Source organism: Arachis hypogaea, chromosome 16 (genome assembly GCF_003086295.3).
Source record: "Arachis hypogaea cultivar Tifrunner chromosome 16, arahy.Tifrunner.gnm2.J5K5, whole genome shotgun sequence".
Taxonomy (NCBI): Eukaryota; Viridiplantae; Streptophyta; class Magnoliopsida; order Fabales; family Fabaceae; genus Arachis; species Arachis hypogaea.
In genome coordinates this window covers 133,202,578-133,221,339 of record NC_092051.1, presented here as the reverse complement: position 1 = coordinate 133,221,339, position 18,762 = coordinate 133,202,578, and the positions used below count along the sequence as shown (strand labels likewise).

The 18,762-nt window shown below is 32.2% G+C and overlaps 1 protein-coding gene across 1 annotated transcript; it reads left to right on the top strand.

The window, feature by feature from the left end:
- The first annotated feature begins 769 nt into the window (after positions 1 to 769).
- LOC112757600 (uncharacterized) lies at positions 770 to 4,200 on the top strand. Its single transcript, XM_025806155.1, has 3 exons — positions 770 to 1,220; positions 1,360 to 2,656; positions 2,730 to 4,200. The coding sequence occupies exons 1-3, from the start codon at positions 770 to 772 to the stop codon at positions 4,198 to 4,200; spliced, it is 3,219 nt and encodes a 1,072-aa protein (XP_025661940.1).
- Positions 4,201 to 18,762: the final 14,562 nt, after the last annotated feature.

The following is an 18,762-nucleotide window of genomic DNA, read 5'->3' as shown; positions in this document are numbered from 1 at the left end:
CTGCTGGGAAGCATGTTACAAGTCAGGCGGACCAAGAAGGGCTCCATCCGGGTCGACGGTATCCAGCAGGGAAGGAGAGCGCCGTGGCTGATGACTTGACGGTTTTGGAGGCGCTGAACGTTGGCCGGTCCGGAGCGGCAGTACCACGACGAGACAGAGACCGCCTGGATGATTACCGTGACTCCACCGGGAGAGCTGAGGGGGATGGTGTGCTCGGGACAACCTGCGTTGCGGGCATCCATGGTCCACCGAGAAGCCCGTCAAGACGTCATGGGAGTCCGGGACAGGAACTGAAGGGAGATGCTCCGTTCGGTGCAGGCGGGACTGGCAGAAACGCCGAGAAGGCTGGCTCGATGTTCGATGGGGCCAATGCAATGGATGAAGAGAGAAGCCTGGCTCTTGAAATAGTGGATGAGGGCAGTAGTGCAACTGGAATCGTGGAAACAAACGAAGGGCAACAAATATCCAAAATTGAAGAACAATTGGTTGAGAATAAGAAGGCGTGGGATTTAGCTGTTGAATCTGGAGCAGTACAGTACGACGAAGAAGACGACTTAATGAGGATATTACAAGAGCAAAATGAAGCGATAGCTGAGAAGAGGAGGCAAGCAAAACTGAAAGAGAAGGTGCGAAGAAGCAGACCGAAAAAGTTCAAACAGGTGTGTAACAATGTTTTAAAATGATTTTTAGCTCTTGGAATGTTAGGGGGTTGAGGGGGGTTGGAAAATTGAGTATGATAAAAGAGCTAAAAAAAAAGCAAAAATTAAATATGTTAGGCTTGGTTGAAACAAAATTGCAAGTTGTAAATAAATTTGATGTTGTACGTATTTGGGGTAGCGATGCGGTGGGTTGGGAGTTTGTTGGATCGATAGGCATGTCTGGGGGTCTATTATTAATGTGGGATGAGCTACTTTTTAGAATGAATAACTGTTATAAAGGGGATAGGTGGCTATGTGTTGAGGGAGTTCTTTTGAAAAATGAGTTCAACTGTGCTTTCTGTTTGGTTTATGGTCCTCATATGAGAATTGAAAAACTTGCTGTTTGGGAGGAACTGAGTTATATAGCAGGGTTATGTCAAGTCCCGATATGCTACATGGGAGACTTCAATGAGGTGTTACAAGTTGATGAAAGGAAAAATCAGGACAGGTTATCAACGTCTGCAGAAGAATTCAAGAGCTGGATCCAAGATATGCAGTTAGTGGACTTACCGCTGAATGATCGTAAGTTTACATGGTATAGAGGTGGATCCTGTAGTCGTATTGACAGAGTCCTATTGAGTGTAGAATGGACTGAGGAGTTCCCGGAGATTCGCTTAAAAGGTGGCCCGAGAGGCTTATCAGATCATTGCCCAATTCACAGATAAATTGAAGGCTCTTACGGTGCCTTTGGGAAGATGGCATAAAGAGAAATTTGGTGACTTGGAAAAGAAAATTCAGCATTTTGAGGAGGAGATTAAGAAGGTGGATGATCTGGTTGGAAATGGTGTCTATGATGGTACAATGGAGGCTAGAAGAAAGGCTCTAGTAAGCTGTTGCAAGCAGTGGTATGTGAGGAAAGAGATACACTGGAAGCAGATGTCGCGTTCTAGGCATGCGAAGGACATGGATAAAAACACACGATACTTTCATAGCCTGGCGTCGGCAAGAAGAAGGAACAATAGGATTGATGCTTTGATGATTAATGGAAGGTTGGTAAGAAATCAAGCCAGGATCAAGATTGCCATCAGAGATTTTTACAGAGAGTTGTATCACCAAGAGAGATCCCCGGTAATAGGGTTTAGGGATGGTCTGGTTAACCGGATTAAAGAGGAAGAATCCAGTGCATTGGAGAGCATACCATCATTGGTGGAGATTAGGGAGGCTGTTTGGGACTGTGAATCCTCTAAGGCTCCAGGTAGTGATGGGTATAATATGAACTTCATAAAAAAGTGCTGGGATGAGATTGGCACAGAGTTCTTGACAGCTGTTCTGGATTTCTTTCGGTCATCAAGGTTGCCGCCTGATTCCAATGTTACTTGGGTGGCTCTTGCTCTGAAGTTCACTGGAGCTAAGGAGATAAAAGATCTCAGGCCGATCAGCATGGTTGGCTGCATCTACAAAGTTATTTCAAAGGTGATGGTCAGAAGGATGAGATCAGTAATGCCAGGCTTAGTAGGAGAGACTCAAAGTGCTTTTGTGAAAGGTCGAAAAATTCATGATGGGGCTCTGATTGCGTGCGAAACAGTGCAATGGCTGAAGACGAGGAAGAAGAAGGCAGCAATTATCAAATTAGATTTTCAGAAGGCTTATGATAGAGTGAAGTGGAACTTTGTGGATATTGTGCTACAGAAGATGGGATTTGGTCGTAGATGGAGAGAGTGGGTTAGAGAGTGTATCGGTTCGGCGTCCATGGCAATTCTGATAAATGGTTCCCCTTCCAAACCTTTCAAGATGGAGAGAGGCTTGAGACAAGGTGACTCATTGTCCCCGTTCTTGTTTGTACTGGTAGTGGAGGTCTTACACAGGATGATAGGGGAGGCAGTGAGAAACAGACAAATCTCGCCGCTGTTGGTGGGAAAGGAAAACATAGAGTTATCACATCTTCAGTTCGCAGACGACACTATTTTATTCTGTCCACCGGAGGAGGAGACCGTTAGAAACTATGCCAGACTGTTAAGGTGCTTTGAGATTATGTCGGGGCTATCGATTAACTTTGATAAATCGAGCTTAATCCCAATCAATTGTGAACAGCATTGGACCGACAACATGTGTAGTTTTTTGGGGGTGTAAAGAAGCGAACCTCCTAGTCCGATACCTTGGTATTCCTCTAGGAGCAAATCCAAGGCGGGTAAAGACATGGAAGCCGATAATTGACAAGGTTGAGGAAAAGCTCAGTTTGTGGAAGGCTAAGGTGCTAAATAAAGCGGGTAAGCTAGTCCTTATTAAGTCTGTGTTGAATAGCTTGCCAGTGTACTATCTGAGCCTGTACAAGATGCCGAAGGCCGTGGCAGAAAAGTTGATATCATTACAGAGAAGATTCTTATGGAGTAAGGAGGAAGGTAGGAACGGGATAGCACTAGTCAAGTGGGAAGTGGTTCAGGCCCCTAAAAAGGAGGGTGGCTTGGGGGTAGGAGATGCAGTGATTAGAAACTCTGCCCTATTATTTAAGTGGTGGTGGCGATTTTCGAAGGAGGAGTGTCCTTTATGGAAGAAGGTTGTTTGCTCCTGTTACGACTTGAAGCCCAATATGATGTTATCTACTCAGCCATTGCCTACTAAGGGGGGACCATGGAAGGACATATGCCAGTTGCAGCTCAAGGATAGTAATGTTAGGGACAAGATGATTACTGGGTTGTCTATGGAGGTGGGTGATGGCAGGAGGACTCTTTTCTGGGAAGATGTCTGGTTACAAGGCGGTTCCCTCAAGTTGAGGTTTCCGAGACTTTTCTCTATTTCAAATCAGCAAGGATCTGTCATAGGGGATTGCGGGTTTTGGGATGGGTTAGAGTGGGTATGGAACTTTCAGTGGAGGCGAGGCCTATATCAATGGGAGTTGGAATTATTGAATAGGTTACATGAAGCTTTAAGGCCTATAAATCTAGCAAGTGATAAGCAAGACAGACTTGTGTGGAAGTATGGCAAGGAAGGAATTTTTTCAACTAACTCTTTTGTGCAGGTGGTGCAATCAGAGACTATCTCAGAGGATATCACAAGCTTCAGCTTCACCAGAACCATTTGGAAAGGTTTGGTGCCACCACGAGTGGAGTTATTTATTTGGTTTGTTCTGATAGGTAGAGTAAATACTAAAGAAAGACTACATCGATTTGGAATTCTTAGGCATGGAGACAATATATGTGTGTTTTGTAAAAGAGATGTTGAATATATTTACCACTTGTTCTTGGGGTGTGAGTTTATTTGGCAGGTATGGTGTCGATGGCTTTCTGATTTCGGAAGAGCGTGGTCTATTCCGGGCTCACTAAAGGAACATTTTGAGAGTTGGACAGGCGTCGTGAACAGAAATGAGGAGCGGAATCGGTGGCTAAGGTGCTTCTTTGCGGTCATTTGGAATATATGGCTGGAGAGGAACAGACGTATTTTTAATTCCAAAGAAGGTGATTCAGAAGAGGTGTATCAATGGTCCTTGACCAGTTATGGAGAGTGGAGTAGTAGGAACCTTGTTGTTGTTGATGGCAATGCCGGAGATGACAATAGGGATAGTTGATTTAATTTACTTTCTTTCCTTTATTTTCATGTTCCTAGTTTATTTGTCTTATGCTCCACTGTATTGTGTTGAACTCTCTTGTTAAAAAAAAAATCACTTTAAAATTTACTTTTACCATACTCTATTTACTTAGACTCAACTTCTAAAGTTATGTTATGTTCTATTAAATTCAGATTTTATCTAATTTATTTTGCTTATATTATTGTAGTATATTACAAATTTAAACAAATATAAATATAACAATTAATAAAATTATAAAATATTATTTAAATTTATTATTAAAATTTAATTTAAAATATTATAGAACTAACAATCTTATTTTATGATGACAGCTATACATTACAAACTATTTTAACATAAATAATACACAATAATTTTTCTACCTCACTGGCAGTAGAAAGCAAACACACAAAATTAAACTTGGTGGTAATTACCAACATAATCACTATATCTACTTAATATACTAAAATTGGGTTTTCCCCCAACTACTAAAGGTGACGTGTCGATCTCTCATGCCTCCATTTTCCCTCCAAAACGAATAAAATTTTTTTTCTAATCTAAATTATTTTATTGTAATTATATTATAATTAATACTAAATGAATAATATATAATTATACTAATTTAGCAACATATCTTCATTATAATTATATCAAATCAATATTTAATGCACTATTAAACTACTTATCAATTATCAATTAAAAATACTTTTAATAATTTTAATGATAATAATAATATCAATAATAGTAATAATAATAATAAAAAATCTTTGTTGCCCGATTCACGTATATCAAATAATTTTTTTAAATTATTTTATAAAAAATATCTTTAATATAATTATATTGTAATTAATATTTAATGAATAATATATAATTATACTAATTTAGAAACATATCTTCATTATAATTGTATCAAATCAAAATTTAATGCATTATTAAAAAATTACCTTAATAATAGGTAATTTACATATTTATTTTTTTTTACTAAAGTCTATATATAGTGTCTTCCTGTGGTACATGAATCTAAATTTGAGAACATATATTTTATTAGTGGCAAGTTGTTAACCCATTTATATTGATAATAATAATAACTTTATTAGAATAAATATCAAATTTTATTCCTAATATAAAAATATAAAATTTAATTCCTTTCATCTTCATTTTACCACTATAAAAGACCATGTATACTAGAAGAAAATATCATTCGTTTTCCAATAAATCTTTCATTTGATAGTTTTTACAACAATTCTTTTTCTTTCTATGAGGCGTCGTTGCAAGAAGGCAACTATCGTGGACACAAACTACCACACTCTCCAACTTTCGTGCTCATCATTCGGAGCTATATAAGATATGTTATATATGAAGTATTTATAGACCATGGTGTTATCATGTATGCATAAATAAAAAATGTTTCGTATTTAAATTTAAGTCATTTACCTGTTTGTAGTATATTATAGTGTGAAATTACTTTCAATATGTGTTGTGTAACGATATTATTATGTTCTAATTTAAACTTTTACTTTAGAACTGTATTATGATTTTATCTCATCATTTTTTCTTAGATATCAAGTTGACGTATTTTTATTTATTATTATTATTGAAACGGATGTGATATGAAATGTACCAAAAAAAAAAAAAAACTCTCACATTCAATTTATTTTATTGTATTCTTCTATCTATTCTATTTATTTTTATTTTCTTCTTATTCATTTTATTTTCTTTCTAAATATTATATAATTTATTATAATTTATACCAATATATCTACTTAATATACTAAAACTGAATTTTTCCCCAACTTATGATGGTGAGATGTCATTTCCTCGTGAATCCATTTTCCCTCCAAAATGATTGCACTATTTCTCTCTTTCAAATTTATTTTTAAAAATTATCTTTAATTGAAATAATTGTATTATAATTAATATTTAATCAATGATACATAATTATACTAATTTAAGATAATCTCTTTATTATAATTATATTAATCTCTTTTAAATTTATTTCAAAAAATTATCTTAATTATAATTATATAACAATATTATACTTAGTATTTAATGAATAATTCATAATTATACTAATTTAGAAAAATATCTCTACTATAATTATATAAAATCAAAAATTAATGCATTATTAACCTAATTATCAATCAGAAATATTTTTAACTATTTTAATTATATTGTTTTAGTTCTATTTTTTATTCATTATCCTAAAATTTTATTAGTGACAAGTTATTATCTTAATGGTGACCTATACATTAATAATAATAATAATAATAATAATAATAATAATAATAATAATAATAATATAGAAAATAATATTTTAGAAAATTATAAATTGGTTATTAATAATGATAATTATATGATTAATTTTTAGTAATCATTAAATATATTTAATATAAATAACTAAGTTTAATTAGTTAACAAATAAAAGAAAATATTATTGCACAATTGTAGAAGTAACAATGTATAATATATATATATATATATATATAACCCATTTAATATTAATAACGATAATTATCGTTATTATTCAATAATAATAATAATAATAATAATAATAATAATAATAATAATAATAATAATAATCTTTTCTTTAATTAAAACATTCATCTAATTGAATTAATATAAATATTTAATGAAAATAAAGGATGAATTTTTTGGTTTGAAGGATAATACAATCGAATATTTTTGAAGATTTTAAAGTTGTGAGTATATATTCTTTCTATATTAATATACGCATGCATATTACCTCCTTTTTTCTATAAATGGAAAATAACATTTATCCGTTAAATTTGTTAGTTGTTCAATCGATTCATCTTATTTATTGTGATTGAGATTGATATATAAACAAATATTTTTTTTCTTCCATTAATTTTAGTAAAGAAATCCATGACGTAAAATAAAATAAAATAAAGTCAGTATCTACTTTTTTTCTCAATATTTTTTATATTTACGGTAAATATTAAATATAGAAAAGAAAAAAATAATATTAATTATTATCACTTTTATTTATTTACATTCATAATTAAATTTAATATAATTATAGTAAGTCTCTATAATTATAACAATTTATATCTGTTACATATATAGCAATTATATTATATATAATTATATATCTCCTCTTTTATATATACTTAGCAAGTATTTCTATTTATATAATCTACTTAATATATTAAAATTAGGTTTTTTCTCAACTAATGAGAGTGAGGTATGAATTTCTCATGAATTCATTTTTCCTCCAAAATGAATGCATTTAATGAATAATGCATAATTATACTAATTTAAGAAAATATCCTTATTATAATTATATAAAATCCATATTTAATACATTATTAAACTACTTATCAATTATCAATCGAAAATATTTTTAATAATAATAATAATAATAATAATAATAATATACTTCTACTTAATATACTAAAATTGTATTTTTTCCTAATTAATTGAAGTGATGTGTCAATTTTTTATAAATTCATTTTTCTTTTAAAATGAAAGCACTATTCTCTCTTCTAAATGTATTTTAGAAAAATATCTTTATTATATTTATATTACAATTAACATTTAATGAATATTGGATGATTATACTAATTTAGAAAAATATATTTATTATAATTATATAAAATTAATATTTAATGCATTATCAACTAATGAAAGCGAGGTGTCAATTTTTAATGAATTTATTTTCTCTCCAAAATAAAAGTACTATTCTCTCTTCTAAATTTATTTTAGAAAAATAAAAATTCCATGTTGAATATAGGTGGCAAGTTAAAAAAAATAAGCAAGTTAATGGAATCAAATCATATTTCTATAACATATATAAAAATGTATATTTTTATTATATAAAAATTGAATTTCTGTACTTCATGATGGGCGTGGGATACTTCTTAGCGTGTTTCTTAATTTATTTTTTATAACTCATTGAATACAATTTATTACAGTAAATTAATTATATCAACTAATTGATTTGATTAGGTATTTAAATATCACACGATTTATTATAATTTATATCAATCAAATAATTGTAATTTATTATATCAATTATTTTAATTCATTAATTTATAAGGTACATAATAACACAAATGATTTGTTACTTATACTGATTAAATACAATAAATACATATTAATTTAGTTAAAAAAATCATTGTCTCCTATGTTTTCTATTTATTTTTTTTAATTCATTAAATCCAATCAATTATAATAAATTAATTATATCAACTAATTAATTCAATCAATTATTTTCTAATTTATTTTTTTGAATTCAATAAATCAAATAAAATTAATTATACTAATTATTTGTATCGACTAATTGATTTGGTTAATTCTTAAAAATATTTTTATTTAATTTATTTTATTTATTTAAATATAGCTAATTAGTTATTTAATTTTTTAGGATAAATATTAAATTCTATTTCTAATATAAAAATACAAACTTTTATTCCTTCTGTTTTTATTTTACCACTATAAAAATACTAGAAGAAAATATTATTCATTTACCAATTACTCTTTCGTTGGGTAGCTTTTACAACAATTCTTTTTCTTTCTATGAGGCGTCGTCACAAGGTAACTATCATGGACACAAATCAGCACACACTCTTCAACTCATGTGCTTATCATTCAGAGCAATATATGATATATTATCCATTAAGTATTTATAGACCATGGTGTTATCATGTATACGTAAATAAAAAAAATCCGTAAAAAATCCGTAATTAAGCTTAAGTTATTTACCTATTTGTATGGTATATTGTAGTGTGAAATTACTTTTAATTTGTGTTGTGCAATGATATTATGGTTTAATTTAAGCTTTTATTTTAGAATTGTGTTATGATTTTATCTCATCATTTTCTCTTAGATATTAAGTTGATGTATTTTTATTTATTATTATTGAAGCGGATGTGATATAAAATTTGTAAAAAGAAAAAAAAACTCACATTCAATTTATTTTATTGTAGTTTTCTATTCTTTTATTTCTTTTTTATTTTTTGTATTCATTTATTTTTTTAATATCATATAATTTATTATAATTTATACCAATTAATTAATTATAATTCATTATATCAGTTAGTTTAATTAATTAATTTATAATATACATGATAAAATAGATCATTTGTTACTTATACGTTTATTTTTCTAAAATCTAAATCTAAATTATTAATATTTTCAGTTTTTGTTATGAACAAAATATTATTAATAATGAATAATAATTAACCACTCATACTTTTGATCAAAGTATTTGGATAGTTTTTATATTTATTAATATTAATTATTGATTATTTTTTTATAAATAAATTATATTATAATTTTATGTTAAAGTCATTTTTCTATTTGCTTTTACTAATTTATTATCTAACTATTATATAAAATTAAAACCGTATTAATAAATTTAATATTAAAATTAATTTGATTTTTTATTATTTAGAGTGTTTTTCAATCAATAATTTTATACTCTTTTTTTTTTCAGTTTCATTTTGAATTTTAATTTAGTACACAAAGGTAGTGAAATTCCATTGATACTGAAATAAAGTTACAAAATGGTCCATAGGGTAGAATAAGTAAAATAATGTGATACCCACATTGCAACATCTACATAAAACAACTTAAAATCTAAAATGTTTATCTTTCTCTTTCTCGCCGTCTATTATATTATCTATTCTATCTATTCTATTATATAAAAATCGAATTTTTACCTTTAATGATAGAATCAACATAACATGCTTCTACTTTATTTTGTTTAACTCATTAAAAATAATTCATTATGATGAATTAATTATATCAACTAATTGATTTGAATAGATATTTAAGTATCACACAATTTAAAATTAGGTATATTAATTATTTGATTTAATTTTTATGATATATAAATTTAAAAAATAAATTAAAATAAGATAATTTATTACTTATTTAAATTGAATACAATAAATATAAATTAATTTAGTTAAAATTTTACTATTTTCTAATCTTCTATACATAAAAATGACAAAACAAAATTATAAAAATAATATTTTTATCATTTTTGTTATTTTAATTTTATTTTTTTTTTTTGCTTTTTTATGTATAATTTTATTTTATATTAACTTTGTTTATTTAATAATAAAATATACTCATATTAATTCTATCATATAGTAATATATTTTTCTCCTATATTAATCGAAGAATTTTAATAGTTATCAACTACATCTAATAGAATAACTAAGAAGTGAGAACTACGAGAAGTTAAACCTAGGTTCAAAATGTTGAAACAAAGAAAAGAAAACGGTGGATATATGATTAGAGAAAAATGTATAATAATGACAAAATATACTAAAATTGAATTTTTTCTCCAACTAATAAAAGTGAGGTGTTAATTTCTCATGAATTCATTTTTTCTCTAAAATAAAATCATTATTTTTTTTTCTAAATTTATTTTAGAAAAATATATTTATCATAATTATATTACAATTAACATTTAACGAATAGTGCATTATACTAATTTAGAGAAATATTTTTATTATAATTATATAAAATCAATATTTAATACATTATCAACTAATAAAAGTGAGGTACAATTCCTCATGAATTCATTTTTCCTCCAAAATGAAAGCACTATTCTCTCTTCTAAATTATTTTAGAAAAATATCTTTATTATAATTTTATTACAATATTACAATTAGCATTTAATGAATAATACATAATTATAATAATTTAGAAAAATAAAGTCCAGTAATTTATCTTCCGACTGCACACGTGTGTAGAATAACTTTTAAGAAGGAGTTATGTACAGTAAATACGGTCGATGATTGTAAAATTGTATGCTAACATTGATATAATATTATTTTAAGTATATGTTTTGCAGGCATCAAAGAAAAGTGTTGAGTTGTTTTTTAGTAGATTTAAATTATTTATTGTTTATTAGAGAATTTTGTGCATTAGAATTCTCTAATAATTTATTATTTATTTTGAGTTAATTTTGATATGTTCTTACTTGACAGTAAAATAACATATAAAAATTTGTTGGTGGGTCTAAGTATTATTAAGTTATTTATGGTCACATTGAGTATATATGTTTGATTTATTGATGAAAGTAGATTACTAAAACCAATTAATAACTATTTTAGGATTAATATATTTAACACTAGATTAAGAAAAACAAATAAATCATAACATATTATATTTTTATTAATCAAATTATTATAATTTAAATTAATCTTAACAAAATAATTTAAAATTATAATTTTAATCTTATCACGTGCCATGCATGGGTTAATACAAGTTTAAATAACAACTTTAATCTTATCACGTGCATGGCATGGCACAGGTTAATTGTTCTTCATTTTGAGCTGATTTTGGTATTTTCTTACTTCACAGTAAACCAACATATAAAACTTTGTTGGTAGATTTAAGTATTACTAGATTATTTATGGTCATATTGAGTATATATGCCTGATTTATTGAAAAAAGTAGATTAAATAATTATTTTATAGTTAATACAATTAACACTATATTAAGAAAAGAAAAACAACGCATACAAGTTATTCTTTTATTAATTAAATTATTATAATTAAAATAAAATTTAACATAACAACTTAAAATTATAATTTCAATCTTATCACGTGCATGGCACGGGTGATTAAACTTGTAATCATATATATGTCCGAAATCAAAATAATAAGAAGCAGAAGAATACCATCATAAGATGCCGCGAAAAAATTGAGCGACTTAGAAAACTCTTCTTGGGATGTTTCAGTTACAGGTGACGAAACTTGGTAACTGGGGAAAAAGTTTAGGAACTGAACTTTAAGGAAGTAAAATCAGCCAAAATCTTTCATTTTTAATTTTATTTAATAAGATAAGCAAAATTTATTTGTTCCTTTTACGTGCTTATTTTTTTTATTGTAATATTTATTCTATATAAAAATATTAATTACATATATTAAATAATATATTATTATAAATACATACGTTTATCAATTTATATTTTTTAAATAAATACACACAATTTATATTTATGGTATTTAATTTATATTATAAAAACAAAAACACATTTTTATTTATTAGTTAATATCTATATATTCATACACATAATTTTTATAATTAATATATTTTTATAATTAATATTATTCAATTCTAAATTATATTTTATTATATATTTTAAATTATTTCACATTTGTACTAATAAATTATGATTCAAAATATTTTAATATTTTTTTTTAAATTATTTGACGTGCAGTAGTGTTAATTACCAGTTTACCACCAACTTTATCTTCCTCTGTCATCCATTTGATGAAGGCGATTTTTTCCATTTATGTATTTATTAAGTGTATGTATTTATTAAGTGTATTTAATGAACAAAAATTTACCAATTTATTTTTTATCATACATATTAAAGTAGTAGTCCGTTTTATAAACACATGAAAATTAAAAAATATTCATTATAAAAGGTGAAATATATCAATTTTTTTGTTTTATATGTACTCTAAATAATAAAGTGGCTGATCACTATTAAGCTCTGTTTAAGAAATTTTAAAAGTTTTTTTAATAGTTTTTAATCTATAAAAAGTCACATTAATGATATTTAGTACAATTTTTTAGATATATTTTTAATTTTTTAAAAAGTTATTTAAGAATTTTAAAAAAGTCAAAAAATTTAATTTATCTCTTTTTCAAAAGTTATTTTATCACTTTTATTACATAACTTTAAAATAAGTATTTTTATGATAATTTTTCAAATACAAAATAATTTATTTATAAACTGCTTTTAATATAAGTCTTTATATTAATTTTTTTTCAAAAGAACTTAATAAGTTGTGTACATACTTTGGCCCAAGTAAATAAGATCCAGGCCCAATAAATATGAAAGGCTCACTAATAAAGGTGGACCTCACCATAAACCCGACCTCTTTGAAGAGGTCGGACATAAACTTAAAGGTCCAAGTTCTACTTGACTAAACGAGTAACTGCCTCCTTAAGTCTTTCTAACTGACTCTATTAGAAGGTAGATCCTAACAAACTCCCAAGATAAAGGGAATGTTTATCTATCAGAAAAGATAGAACTACTCTAACAAAGGTGGTTACCGACTCTACTATAAAAACACTGGCACTCCCCAAGTATAATTCATGTTCTAATCCACTAAGAACCTGCTTAAAGCCCTTGCTAACTTAAGCATCGGAGTCTCTTGCAGGTACCACCCCACCTCCTCACGAGGAACTCAGACAGGCGGCACCTCGGCACCAAAGAGGTCGGACGCCACCATATTAAGGGATCTAGACCTCATATTCAGGCCCAACTTAACGTTTCAGGTAACCCTATGAACATTGGCATCGTTGATGGGGACCTGGGATTCATCCTCTGACAGATGGCGAACCATGAGCTCAGAATGGCTATACGGCATCCGAGTCCGAGCCAGAAGATCAACTAGAAGACCAAGCCCTCTTGCTTCCGCCTTCACCGCCACACCATGGCCCCCACGAGGAAGGGACCTCAGAAAACCCCCAACCAAGGAGGATCCAGTCCGAGGTCCACCATCCTGAGGCGGAGGATCCACCTCATGCGATCGAGATCTTGGATCTCGTCCATGGCCAAGGGGATCGACTACAATAGCTCGAACACGAAGCTGAACGACAACGGGAAGCAGAACAATAACTGTGAAAAGAGGTGAGACGACAAAAAAAGTTAGAAGACAAGTTACGGAAACTGGAAGCTGATGTACAGTGGAAGAATAATCGGACGGAGCGTGAGGAAAGTCCCTTAGGGGGACAAGATCCGTTCACGGAAGAGATCATGAGGGCTAAAGTTCCTAGGAACTCCAAATTGCCTGACATGGATTTCTATGACGGAACGTCCGATCCAAGCCACCACCTCAGTAATTTTAGAAGCAGAATGTATTTGGCCGATGCCTCTGACACCACTCGTTGCAAAGCCTTCCCGACCACTTTAACCAAGGCTGCAATCAAATGGTTTGATAGCCTGCCTCCCAGGTCGGTCACTAGCTTCGATGACTTGGCCAGAAAGTTTTTAACCAAATTCTCCATCCAAAAAGACAAAACAAATCACACCCCGAGCCTGGTAGGAGTAAAGCAAGAGGTTGGGGAAACCATACGTGACTATATAGAGAGGTTCAACAAGGCTTGCTTGGAAATTCAAAGTTTACCAACCGAAGCTATAACTATGGGTCTGGTCAATGGCATTAGAGAAAGGCCATTTTCTCAGTCGATATCCAAGAGATATCTGACTTCTCTGAATGAAATCCAACAAAGTGCAGAAAAGTACATCAACATGGAGGAAAACTTCCGATTTAGGAAACCTCTGTCACGATCTAACTTGCCCTACTATCAGGCTCGGGACAAAGAAAGGGAACCCAAGAAGAAAGAGGAGCAGAATGTAGAAAAACCTCAAAAGTATCACAACTACACCCCCTCTGAGAGTTTTCCTGGTCGATGTTTACAGAGAAATATGCCACATAGAGAAGCTTCCACCTCCTCGTCCGATTAAGCACAAAAAGGCTGGAAGTTGGACAGAGTATTGTGAGTACCACAAATTGTACGGACACTCCACTAATGAATTCTATGACCTCAAGAATGTCATAAAAAAGTTAGCCAGAGAAGACCGACTTGATAGATACCTGACAGACAGGTCGGACGACCCGAGGAAGAGAAGAGGGGATGAAGAAGGAGGACCACCAGAACGTCCTCCTCACACCCTAGAGCGACATATACACATGATAAATGGTGGATTCGCAGGAGGAGGAATATCAAAATCCTCACGAAAAAGGCACCTCAAGGAAATATATCAAGTCAGACAGGATGACCAATCACCCGACTTACCCACCATCTCCTTCACTAAAGAAGACGCTCAAGGAATAATACCTAGGCACGACGACCCAGTGGTAATAACTATGATCCTAGCAAACGCTAACCTACATCGGCCCTTGGTATATCAGAATAGCTCTGCAGATATCTTGTTTAAACCCGCCTTTGATAAGATCGGGTTAGAGGAAAAGGATCTAAGTGCATACCCAGATAGCCTTTTTGGACTAGGAGATATCCTGATCCGACCTCTAGGTTACATCTCATTATACACCACCTTCGGAAATGGAGATAGATCAAGAACACTAAGTGTCGACTTCATTGTAGTCAACGAAAATTTAGCCGACAACACCCTGATAGGTTGGATAACCCTGAACTCACTTGCAGCGGTCATTTCCACCCCACATCTTTGAATGAAGTTTCCCATAGATGAAGGAATTGCCACATTAAGGGAGATCAAAGACTAACAAGAAAATGCTATAATGAGAGCCTCAGTTTGAAAGGCAGCTCGAAAGGCAAAGAAGTCAACACGATTGAGTTAGGTGGAGTCCGAGTACGAGAAGAACTACGACCCCAACCTGAGGGCAAAACGAAAGAGATACAGATCAGAGACCACTTCGAAAAGATAACGAGCATAGGGGTGAACGTGGAGGAAATTCTGAAGAAACAGCTCGTTGAATTGTTGAGGAAAAACTTCGACCTCTTTGCCTGTAAAGCCTCTGACATGCCCCGTATAGATCCCGACTTAATGTGCGATAGGTTTGTTGTGTACCTAGGTTCCCGACCTATTCAGCAAAAGCGTAGAAAGCTCAAACCAGAGTGAACGCAAGTTGTAGAAGAACAAGTGCAGGCTCTGCTAAAAGCAGGATTCATAAGGGAGGTCAAATATCCGCTTTGGCTTGCTAACGTTGTGTTGGTAAAAAAAAAAAACAAAACGGAAAATAGAGAATGTGCATCGATTACATTGACCTCAATAAAGCCTACCCCAAGAATCCTTATCTACTCCCTAGCAATGATACTCTGGTCGACTCAGCTTCAGGCTATAGATACTTGTCCTTTATGGACACCTACTTGGGATGCAATCAAATCCCGATGTACAAGCCGGATCAAGAAAAGACCTCATTCATAACTTCAAAGGAAAAATATTGCTACATAGTAATGTCTTTCAGATTAAAGAATGCAGGAGCTACCTACCAGAGGCTGATGAATAAGGTGTTTTTCCCTCACATAGGAAAACTCTAGAGGTATATGTGGATGACATGCTCGTTAAGACCAAAGAGGACGGAACACTATTGTCCGACCTTTCGGAGGTCTTCTCTACTATAAGGAAGCATGAGATGAGGTTAAATCTCTCAAAATGCACCTTTGCAGTAAAAGCTGGGAAGTTTTTAGGGTTCATGATGACTCAAAGAGGCATAGAAGCTAACTCTGACAAATGCTAAGCCATACTCAACATGAAAAGTCCGACCTGTATTAAAGAGGTCCAACAATTCAATAGAAGGTTGGCTGCCTATCTAGATTTATGGCAGGGTTAGCTCTGAGATCCCTTTCCCTCTACTCAATTCTAAGGAAAGGGAAGAAATTTGAGTGGACCCCAGAATGCGAACAAGCTTTTTAAGACTTCAAGGCATTCTTGGGGCAACCACCCATACTTACCCGACCTGAGAAGGGAGAAGAGCTCGTACTATATTTGTCAGTAGGAAGTCAGGCTATAGCTTCAGCCCTGATCCGGGAAGACGAAAAGGGGCAACAACCTATCTACTTCGTCAGCAAAGTCTTACAAGGGGCAGAACTGAATTATCAAAGGATAGAAAAGTTTTCTTATGCCATTGTTCTTACATCTTGAAGGTTACGACCTTACTTCCATGCCCATACCATTAAAGTTCGTACTAATCAACCGATGAAAAATATCCTACAAAAGATGGACTTAGCTGGGAGGATTCTTCAATGGGCAGTGGAGCTGTCCGAGTTCGACTTAAGGTACGAAACTCGAACAGCCATCAAATCACAATACCTCGCCGACTTTATTGCCGAATACAATGAAAGTCCTGGGAACCCCACTACATGGAGTCTATACGTAGATGGGTCATCAAATAAATCTGGAAGTGGGGCTGGTGTTATTCTAGAAAGCGACCAAGGATCCTGGATACAGCTATCCTTAAGGTTTGGGTTCCCTACTTCTAATAATCAGGTGGAATATGAAGCTTTACTTGCTGGCTTGAAGCTGACTAAAGAGGTGGAAGCAAAAAAAGTGGTAGTGTTCAGTGATTTGCAAGTAATAACCTCGCAAATTAATGGCACCTACCAAGCTAAAGACCCCACCCTAAAGAAGTACTTGGATGAAACACGAGACAACTGGCACACTTTTTTGAAAGTGAGGTCCGACATATAACTCGAGAAAATAACACCCGAGCTTATGCACTTTCAAAATTAGTCAGCACCAAGCCAGGGGGCAACAATAGAAGTCTCATCCAAGAGACTCTACAGACACCATCCATATCAAAGGAAGAGGAAGTACTGACTGTACACGATCAACATTTAGGGTAGATGACTCCTATCGTCAACTACCTCAAATTTGACATACTCCCCAAGGATGAAAAGAAGGACAAAAGACTCCTAAAAGAGGCACAAAACTATACACTAGTCCACAATATCCTATACAAAAGAGAAATTTCAACATCCGTCTTAAAATGCGTCCTGACCTCCAACACAAAAGAAGTTTTGGAGGATGTACATAGTGGCATATGTGAAAACCACTTAGGAGCTTGGTCACTAATTAAGAAAGTGATCCAAGCTGGCTTCTTCTGGCCGACTGGTGCACGAAATTGTGATCTCCAGGCTCGAACAAATCCTGGTAATGGCTCCAAAGCTTGGTGCTTTGATCTTAATTCATAATTGTCACAACTTCGATACAACTAACCAGTAAGTGCACTGGGTCGTCTAAGTAATACCTTACGTGAGTAAGGGTCGAATCCCACGGAGATTGTTGGTATGAAGCAAGCTATGGTCACTTTGTAAATCTCAGTCAGGCAGATATAAATGGATAATGGTGTTTTCGAATAATAATTAATAAGATAGGGATAGAGGTACTTATGTAAATCATTGGTAGGAATTTCAGATAAGCGAATGGAGATACTTTCGTTCCTCTGAACCTCTGCTTTCCTGCTATCTTCATCCAAGCAGTCTTACTCCTTTCCATGGCTGGCTTTATGCAAGGGCATCACCGTTGTCAGTGGCTACATCCCCTCCTCTCAGTGAAAGATATGCTCACATGCTCTGTCACAGCACGGCCAATCATCTGTCGGTTCTCGATCATGCTGGAATAGGATTCACCCTCCTTTTGCGTCTGTCACTAACGCCCAACAATCGCGAGTTTGAAGCTCGTCACAGTCATTCAATCATTGAATCCTACTCGGAATACCACAGACAAGGTTTAGACTTTCCGGATTCTCTTGAATGCCGCCATCATTCTAGCTTACGCCACGAAGATTCTGGTTAGGAGATCTAAGAGATACTCATTCTAGCTTAATTCATGTAGAACAGAAGTGTTTGTCAGGCACGCGTTCTTAAGGGAAGATGGTGATGAGCGTCACACATAATCATCACCTTCATCATGTTCTTGAGTGCGAATGGATATCTTAGAAGCAAAATAAGATGAATTGAATAGAAAACAGAAGTACTTTGCATTAATCTTTGAGGAACAGCAGAGCTCCACACCTTAATCTATGGAGTGTAGAAACTCTACCGTTGAAAATACATAAGAGATAGGTCCAGGCATGGCCGTGT